The sequence below is a fragment of the Rhagoletis pomonella genome, unplaced genomic scaffold (assembly GCF_013731165.1).
Source record: "Rhagoletis pomonella isolate Grant_MI unplaced genomic scaffold, Rhpom_1.0 Rhpom_scaffold_06152, whole genome shotgun sequence".
Taxonomy (NCBI): domain Eukaryota; kingdom Metazoa; phylum Arthropoda; class Insecta; order Diptera; family Tephritidae; genus Rhagoletis; species Rhagoletis pomonella.
The window spans coordinates 1-10,267 of record NW_023464686.1 but is presented as its reverse complement, the minus strand read 5'-3'; the positions used below and the strand labels follow the sequence as shown (position 1 = coordinate 10,267).

Here is a 10,267-nt window from a genome sequence, read left to right as displayed (position 1 = left end):
GTAACAAAGCCAACTTGTGTATGGGTCGGCGAATTACTCCTCTTGCGCTACGAACATCAGCAACGCGTACACGGTCGTCCTTATCAGGTATAACTGATTCGATACGACCCAGCACCCAACATTGAGGTGGTAAGTTATCATCATGCACGATAACCATTTGGCCTACGGTTACATTAGTTGACGACTTGGTCCAGTTGTTACGCACCTGAAGCTCGTTTATGTATTCCTGTGACCAGCGACGCCAAAGCTGTTGTTTAATCGAGCTTACTCGTCGCCAATGTTCTGAAAGATCCAACTCCACGACTGGGGTTTCAGGCATTGCACGCATTGCATCTCCGATTAGGAAATGGCCTGGTGTGAGTGCAGCCAGGTCATTCGGGTCCGACGAGAGCGGAGACAAGGGACGGGAGTTTAAAATCGCCTCTATTTCTGCAGTTACAGTGGTTAGCTCTTCGAATGTGAGTCGGGCATTCATTATAGTACGGTTGAGCAACCCCTTGACACTCTTGACTGCTGACTCCCACAGGCCGCCAAAATGGGGGGCCCTGGGAGGGATGAAATGAAATTTTATGAACTCATTTAAACAAAATTTATTGATGGAGTGGATCGTTTCTTCATTGAATAAAAATTGCTTGAGTGCCTCCAATTTGTTGTTGGCTCCTTTGAAGTTGGTAGCATTATCACAAAAGATGTCGGACAGAAGTCCGCGTCTGGCTACCAAGCGCTTCAAGGCCGCAATGAAGGCTTCGGTTGACAAATCGGACACCACTTCAACATGCACCGCCTTCGTGGCAAAACATATAAAGATGGCGATATAGCTTTTGTAAGGCACTTTTCCGCGGATACGTAGGTACGTGTTAACCGGGCCACAAAAATCCACACCGCATCTTGAGAATGGTCTCGATGGCGTAAGGCGCTCGACAGGTAGGTGACCCATTATTTGTCTCTCCAGGGTTGGTCGATAGCGAACACAGTGAACACATGAGCGAACGACCCGCCGTGCTACTTCTCGTGCATTGACAATCCAGAATCGTAGACGGATAAGGCCAACTAATGCCTTTGGGCCCGCATGGTAGTTCTGCCTGTGAACAAATTGTACATATCGTCGAACAAATTCATCTTTACCTGGGAGTAATATCGGATGTTTCTGGGTGTATTGAACGTTTGCCAACTTCAAGCGACCTCCAACCTTAAGCAGCATAAATCCTTCAGTCACCTGTAAAAAGGGATTTAAAAATTTAAGGTGGCCGCTGACCTCTCTTCCTTTGCGAAGTGCTTGGATGTCATCGGTGAAGTATTTGGTCTGCAAATTCCAAATAATACAATGCATGGCACGTAGTAGTTCTTGTGGCGAGGGAGATGGTGTATCGAAAGAACACAATTTTCTGCTTATGTAACTAAAACGAAGCATCCAGGCTACGATTAGCAAACAACGGCTATGCGAGCTGATGTTGTAGATAACTTCGAGTAGATAGTTGGTAACGCTAGTAACAGCAAATGCCGATTTGCGTTTTTCCGAATCAACAATATTTTGGTCAATATCACCCGGCCTTTGTGTTGGCCACTCGTCTTGGTGTTGTAGCAAATAAGCAGGACCCTCGAACCACATAGACTGATTTAGCTCATCCACCGAACATCCCCTTGATAATAAGTCGGCGGGGTTACAGCGCGTTGGAACATATTTCCAATGACAGCTGGAAGTTTGCTCCTGTATTTCAGATATTCGGTTTCCGACGAACGTGGACAGTGTGGCGGAGTGTTGCTGAATCCAGAATAGCACGATTTGCGAGTCACTCCACAAGAACGTCGAATACTTGTGGTCAGCAAAGTTCACTTTGATTTTGGCAAAAAGTTGTGCCAGCAAATGGGCGCCGCACAATTCCAATTTCGGAAGCGATAGTTTTCTAGTTGGTGCAACTCTTGATTTCGATGTAACTAGATTCACCTTAACCTTACCATCAGCGCTGACCGTACGTGCGTAGATGCAACATCCATAGGCCCTGATGGATGCATCACAGAAACCGTGCAACTGAAGGCTCCCAGCATTTGGTTGTAGGCAAAATCGTGGTATCTTAAGCAGCTCCAACGACGAAAGTGATGAGAGAAACGAAATCCATGCAGTGTGGATGTTATGTGGAACTGACTCATCCCACTGCAGCCTAAGTAGCCACAGTTCTTGCAGAATAATTTTTGCTACTATGATGACAGGTGACACTAATCCCAACGGATCGAATAGAGATGAAGCCACTGACAGTATTGAACGTTTAGAGACAACGTTAAATGTCTGCTTAGGCACAAGTGAAAACATAAAAACGTCTTCTTGTTGATTCCATCTTAAACCCAGAGTGCTAGTTATAGCTTTGTCGTCCAGATTTAGCTCTTTGATGGTGCAATCATCGACAAACTCGATGTAGTTTGAATGCCATTTTGCAAGTTCAAATCTACCACGACGAAGTACTTCGGTAACTTCTGTTTTGATTTCACGAAGAGTATCAATAGTATTTGCTCCACAAATGAAGTCATCTACATAAAAGCAGGATTTTATGGCCTCGGCACCGATTTTAAACTTATCCAAGTATTGATCAGCCAAATATGACATACTACGTATGGCAAGATATGGAGCAGCAGCGGTCCCGTAAGTGACTGTATTGAGTTCATAAGTGCAAAGCGGTTCATTGGGTGTATTTCTCCAGAGTACATACTGAAACTGCCGGTCCTTATCATCAACAACAACCTGTCTGAACATTTTGACAATATCGGCAGTAATCGCGTAGCGATACAATCGAAAACGAAACAGAAGCGTGTATAGCTCGAGCTGTATGGTTGGTCCGACCATCAATAAGTCGTTAAGTGACTTCTGTGACGTAGTCTGGCAGGAGGCATCGAAGACAACCCGTAACTTTGTCGACGTACTGTTTGGCTTAAATACACAGTGGTGGGGTATATAAAAATGAGGCACATTCATCTTCGGCGTACTCACCAAGCTCATATGGCCCAAACGTTGGAACTCTACCATGAAGTCTATGTATTGTCGCTTAATATCTGGTGTGCGGCTCAAGCGACGTTCAAGAGCTTCAAAGCGTCTGCGAGCGGTTTCATATGACCGACCTAGCAAACAAGGATTATCCTTGAATGGAAGACGAACTACAATTCGACCATCGTTTTGTCGGCGAACCGTGGTGATGAAGATTTCCTCACATTTGCGTTGCTCTGGAGTGTAGGTATTAGCTGGTGTCCTAACATCTTCGATACGCCATAGGCGCTCTACGTTCTGGTTTATGGATTCGTCCAGTGATAGTGCATAGCTGTGCGGTGTTGTAGATCTTGCATCACAACGACCGGAAACAACCCATCCCAGGAGGGTCTTCTGCAGCACAGGCAAATTAGGACCAAGTTTCACTTGCCCAACAGATAGGATATCAAAAAATGCTTCGGTTCCAAGGAGTAGGTCAATGCGGCGCGACTTGTTGAAGTTTTCGTCAGCCAATAGCGTATTCTTGGGTAGATTCCATGATGAAATGTCGATTTCCGATTCTGGATGATAGGCAATGTGCGATGTGACACAGAAATCGAGTGGCAATTCCAATTCGACAAAGCGTGATTTGATTGTGGTAGACGTGCGATGCTTAACCTGAGTTTGCGACTCCCCAATGCTGCGAATTTCCAAGTTGCTTCTCTTACGGGGTAAACGAAGTGTTTGTGCGAACTCATCAGATATAAAATTTACCTGGGAGCAGGAGTCCAGTAGAGCGCGGCCAATTCTGTAACGACCTGTAGCATCCTTAACCTGTACCAACGCAGTGGCTAGTATAATTCGATTCAAACAAGTGTCCGTGTGTGTATGAACAACGGCATCTGAACTCTGCTGTATCATCGTTATGGGCTGTGATGCCACCGGAGAAGCTGTGTTATTAGCATCACGATGTAACAGCGTGTGATGTGGACAAGTGCACGTTCGGCATCTGTGCCTTGAGGGACACTTCGCAGCCTGATGACCTTTACCGAGACAGTTAATGCAGAGCCCCAAACGTTTTGCAGTATCGTAGCGTTGATTAAGCGTATTTCCAATAAGTTGAGGGCACCTAAAGGTTCTGTGTTCGGTATTTGGGCAAACGTGACAGGCTTGTGGTGTACAGTTGAAGGTCAACCCTTGTCGTTGCGGTTTTTGGTTGCGTGGTTTACTCACTGATTGTTGACTCATAGTAGCATCCATGCTGGGCTTACCTATAGATTCTAGGTATTGGCAACGTCGTTCAACGACGCTAATGCAAGATGTCCATGTCGGAAGATCTCGGAAGTCTAAAAACTCTTTCCATTTCTTCCTGGTGTCCTGATCGACTTTGTCCATCACTATCGAGATGAGCATAGCCTGAGCAATTTGCGACTCAGAACCCAGTGACAGTAACGAGTTGTACAGGGCTGATGCATTGTCAATGAGACTACGCAGATGTTGCGCATTCGATTTGGAAACATTCGGCAAGCTGAATAAGGAATTTATATTATCCAAAAAGACGAGCGTGGGGTTGTCATAGCGAGCTTTAAGACGTTCGAGCGCTTTCGGATAATTTTCAGAAGAGATCTGAAATGCCTTCACAGTTTCTAAGGCCGCTCCCTTCAAACAATTAAGCAGTTGGTTGAACTTCTCGATAGAAGACAAGCTAGGTTGACTATCAATGACTTGCTTAAATGACGTTACGAAGTTTTTGTAGTCGGAGTACTTGCCATCAAACGTAGGAAGTGCCAGTCGTGGTAGCTTCATGGATGCGAAGCATCGGCCACGGTTGTATTGTGGGCGTCCGCGCCCAATTGCTCCTTAATGCAAACCTTAATAGCGACGTATGTGTCTTCGATTTCACTTCTGGTGTCCCGCTGGGCTTCGTCTGGATCCATCTTCTCCATTTCGGTCTGCACTGTCATTACCTGATTGAAGTAGGCTTCTAAAATAGACAAACGACAGTTTAGTTCAGCTGACGAGACTCCAAGTTTTGTATCAACTGTGCTGCGAATGCGGGTTATGTTCCGACGGAGATTAGTACGCTGCTGCTTAAGAGCTTCTAAGTTGGCCATTTTGGTGATACAAATTAAGAATTAATTGTTGTTTGATTTTAATACATACGTTCCGCAACTCGAAAATCAGCTGCTGTATAATTCGTGGCGAATAAACGTTCTTATGCAGAAGTGCTAACTGCATGAATACCCTCAATGTATGTATGTAAAACACTGCTATGTTTTTGTGCCTTAGTACAAAGGAATGTAGCGGTAGGCTATGGCCAAATTGAACAACGTGTGATGCGACGATGTACAAATGTGTATGGTTTCTATGCGAAATATTTGCCCTATGCAAAGTTGTGGTGGCGTGATTTCAATCACCGCTATCGCTAACGAATGTTTTTATTATTAAATAAAACGCGTTTTGTTTTTAGCTGCGACTTAGCATGTCGCATAACAAAATCTGTGTTGTTCTTTATTGGAATCATCTTATTTATACTCTAACATCTTATGTACTACTTATTTACTACAATACATATTTACTTAAAATTCTTACTGACTGAATCTCTCGCTTGCACATATGAGCATGCATTCATATGTGCCTAGCTCAAAGCATAGCTCAGTGAAGTCACCAACACACACACACCCATTTCTAATGTGGAGCTACAAGCAATGTATCCACAGACATATCTACATGTACCAAGCATGAAGGTGCTAGCAGGGCAGTCGTACATATTTACATACATAGAGCTAGCGCATGCACCAGATATAGCTTGTGCCGCTTGTGTGTTTAGCGTGTGAAAATAACAAAGTAAGGAATTTGTTTATGCTGCAAAAATACATAACACAGGCGTGTGGCTTTGTTGTTGTTAGTGACTTATTCTGATATACTATACCTCCTTTCCTAAAAAAAATCGTAAATACATATGAACGATTTTACAACTGTAATGCAGTTGAGTGGATTTATTTTCTTTTGTATATTTCATTTCATACTTTTGATGTTTTTTGTCGTTTGTTGTTTGTTTACAAAATTTTTCTTGTGATACAATGTTTTCGGTTTTGTTTGTTTTATTTCAAGTGGATTATAATTCATATGTTTGTTTACTTGTTAATTTCAGACTTGTTTTTAGATTTTTTTTTTTGAATATTTTGTATAGATAAGTGTCGGGTTTTTGTTTATGATACTAATAACTAACATATTTTGTGTACAAAAATATTTCTTTATTTATGGTCATAAAACTTTAAGTGTGAAATTTATTAATAAGTAAAATTTATGGGTAATTAAAATTTAAGTGAATTTACTCAAATAGCTTAAGCCTATTTTTATGTACTATGATCTTCTTACTCTTATCGATTAATTTTATATTTTCTACATTATATGGAGTTAAAGAATAATTATTTTTCATATCAATATTTACTACTCTATAGGGCCCTTTGTATCTATTATCTAACTTATGACCTGCTTCATTTTTAACTAATACTAAATCTCCTAATTTTATTTCCTTATATTGAAGATTTTTATCATAATAAACCTTTTGTCTCTCCTTAGCTTCTTTTACCAATATGTGAGCTCTTTGTTGAGCTACTTGTAATCTATATTTTATTTCTTTCTCATAGGCCTCATAGTTATAAACTGGGCTAATTGTATTTTCTTTTAAAAATTCGTAAGTCAGAGGTATTTTTCCAAAAACTAACTCGTATGGGCAATAACCATTAACCGTAGATGGTGTTGTATTGTAATAGTATGCAAAATACTTGATATACTCATCCCAATCATCTTTGTTAATGGATATGTAAGAACGAATGTATTCATTAAAAGTTCTGTGGCTACGTTCAACGGTGCCCAAAGTTTGATGATGATATGGGGTAGAAGTCTTGTGTTCAATTTTTAAAAGTTTACACAATTCCTCAAATACGTTGTTTTGTATTCAGTCCCCATATCAGTTATGATGGTCTTCATACAACCATATACCAAAATAAAGTTTTCAAAAATGGCTTTTGCCACCGTTTTCGCGTGTTTGCTCGCAATTGGAATTGCTATCAGATACTTTGTCAGATCACACACTATGGTAACCGCATACTCATTTCCACATACCGATACGGGCAACGGTCCAATTGTATCAATTTGCACCGTATCGAAGGCTTTTGTGGGAGTTTCCGTTATCACCATTGGTTCTTTTAAATTTTTATTTACTTTATTTTTGCTGCATTCCATGCATTTTTTAATGTGATTTTTTATATCATTTTTCATGTTTTTCCAATAATATTTTTGTTTTATTTTATTAGTTGTTCGATTGATTCCTGGGTGGCCACCAGTAACAGGATCATCATGATACTTTTTCAATAAATTTTTAATTGTATCTTTATCAGTCACATGCATAACCTCCGGAGTTAATGCAATTGTTAAGTTTTTTGAGAACTTTGGTACCAATTTCTTTAAATGTGCTTACTCGAGTATAATTATTCTTGAACAATTTGTCTCCTAAGGACAACTGTATTTTATTTATTTTCAAACTGTCGGCTTCTTTCATTAGCCTGGCAAAGAATTGACCTAAATCAATATTCGCCTCAACAATTGAATTATTAATACTTGAATTGCCGGCTTCTTTTGAAAGCCTGGCAAAGGATTGACCTGAATCAATCTTCGCCTCAACAATTAAATCATTAATATCTATTTTGCTACAAATTTTCTTTCCCTTTTTGAACTGCAGTTTCGGGGGGTCGAAAACGAGCTGGGCTAGCTTTTTAACTTCACATTTATTTAGCGCTTCATATATTATTGGGTTCTCAATGTGACTTTTTTCTTTATTAATATTTTTATTATTTGGTTTTTGCTTAGTTTCCGATCTCGTCGCAACTTTTAGTATTTGACATGCTTTAATTGACATTTCTCTTAAATCATTTATATTGATGCGTGAAAGCGCATCCGCCACGTAGTTTTCTTTTCCATCTATATACTCCACCTCAAAGTTATATTCCTCCAATTCCAATCGAACTCTAGTTAATTTTGATGAAGGGTTTTTCATCGAAAATAAGTATGTTAAGGGGCGGTGGTCTGTTTTAATCAAAAATTTTCTGCCATAAACGTATGGTCTAAAATAAGTTATAGCCCAGTGGATTGCTGCTAACTCTTTTTCAATTGTAGCTTTATTGCTTTCACCTTTTGTGAATGCTCTTGACGCATAGGCAATTGGTAATTGTTTGCCTTCATATTCTTGACTAAGAACTGCGCCGCAGGCAAATCCACTAGCATCTGTTGTTATACAAAATTCTTTATCGAAATCTGGATATTGCAAAATATTTGGGTTAATTAATGCCTCCTTCAAGTAGACAAAAGCTTTTTGACATTCTTCTGTCCAATCGAAGGAAACATTCTTTTTACATAACCTTGTTAAAATTCTAGAATGTTCTGCAAAATTTGGAACAAATTTTCGGTAATAGTTACAAAATGCTACAAATCTTTTAACTTCATCTGCTGTTTTTGGGGTTGGATAATTTAGTACAATTTCAAATTTACTAGGATCAGGCAAAATTCCTTTATTTGTGCAGTTATGTCCAAGGTAAGTAACTTCTTGGTTAAAAAATAAACATTTATCCGGATGTAACTTTAAATTGTATTTTCTGCAAGTTGAAAATACATTTCTCAAATTTTTTAACATGTGTTTTTCGGAGCACCCTAATACTACCAAATCATCCATATAGAGAAATGCTTGGGATGGTTTAAGACCTGCAAAAGCAAGAGTCATCATTCTTTGAAACGAGTTTGGGGCTACTTTTAAGCCGTATGGCAATCTTTTGAAACGATATGTGCCATTGTCTGCCGTAAACGATGTTATGTCCCTAGAGTCTTTATGTAACTCAATTTGATGAAAGCCGGACATCAAGTCCAAGCATGAAAAATATTTAGCTCTACCCAATTGATCTAGTATATCATCAATTCGTGGCAATGGGAATTTATCTAAGGTTAACTTTTTATTTACTTGTCGATAATCAACTACTAGTCTCCATCTTTTATCATTTTTTCCCGGTAGAGATTTTTTGGGTACCAGCAGAATTGGGCTATTATATTCTGACATAGACGGCTCTATTATGTCATCTTTAATTAATTTATCTACGTGTTTACAAATTTCGCTTTTATGAGCTTGTGGGATTCGGTAATTTTTTACATAAACTGGATTATCATCTTTCATACGTAGTTTTTGCTTGTAAAAATTATTAGTGGTAATGGGTTCTGATTCCAGTGAAATAATATCTATATATTCTGCACAAAGTGCATTAAGCTGTTGGGAAACGAATTTTGGAAAATTTTTATTTAATCTTTCTAATTTTTCTTTAGCATTATTTGCTGGTTCAGTTTTATTATTTATTATTGTGTAATCATCTAAGTTTTCTGTGTTAATTTTGAAATTTTGAATGGTTGCATTTTTGTCTGTTGTATTTATGACTCTAATAAAGGTTTGATTTGAATTTACTAAGGTATTTGCAATAAAAACACCTTCAGACAATTTTTGATGAGGTATCAATAATTCAGTATTGCCATTTTCAATATGGACTTGTCGTATTACTTCCGATCTTGCTGGGATTGTTATGCAATTAACAGTTGGTCTATTTGTCATTTGTATTATTATGTTTTCCGGGTAATCATATGGACGCAGTATTAGGCTGTCTCCATTTTTGCTATAATCTAAAATGCAATTAAATTTTTTAATAAAATCAAGTCCCAAGATTCCATCGCAAGGAATTGGGAAATCATCTTCGACTATATGAAATTTATGATTAATAAGTAAGTAATCATCCTTTAAATCCGCCTTGACTGTTCCAATAGTACTAGTTAAACCTTGACCAATGCCCTTTAAATCGGTTTTTTGTGAATAATTAATAGTGACATTACTGTCAATTTGACCCTTTTTTATAATTGATATATCCGCTCCTGTATCGATCAGGAGGGTTGAAATTGAATTATTTAGAGTTGTTTTGGAAGATATGTAGCTGTTAAGGTGTAAATTGAAAACATATAGTTTTTTATTTATTGAGATGGAGTTTGCTGGTTTTCCTGTTGGTTAACATTTCTTATAGTCCTGGTACGATTAGAGCCTCGTGCTACAAAATTTCGTCCTGACCTTTGGTTATTTGATCGATTACACTGGTCTACAAGGGTTTTGCGAATAAGACGGGACCTGGTGTTTCCGAACGGATTTTTCGTGCTGAACACGAATCTGGGGTCCAAAACTTCCCATCACGTCACGTTTTCGAGAAAAAAGGGGTTGAAACCCCTAAA

General features: G+C 39.0%; 2 protein-coding genes across 2 annotated transcripts; both read right to left on the bottom strand.

Moving 5' to 3' along the window:
- On the bottom strand, positions 1-700 carry LOC118755395 (the record flags this gene model as incomplete). The annotated part of the gene is given in 1 exon segment (XM_036490233.1): positions 1-700. A coding segment is annotated over 1 exon segment (475 nt), but the record flags the coding sequence as incomplete, so codon positions are not given.
- Positions 701-1,050: 350 nt separating this feature from the next.
- Positions 1,051-4,759, bottom strand: LOC118755394. Its single transcript, XM_036490232.1, has 2 exons — positions 1,126-4,759; positions 1,051-1,082 (listed from the first exon to the last, which is right to left on the bottom strand). Exons 1-2 carry the CDS (start codon positions 4,757-4,759, stop codon positions 1,051-1,053), a joined length of 3,666 nt encoding a protein of 1,221 aa, XP_036346125.1.
- Positions 4,760-10,267: the final 5,508 nt, after the last annotated feature.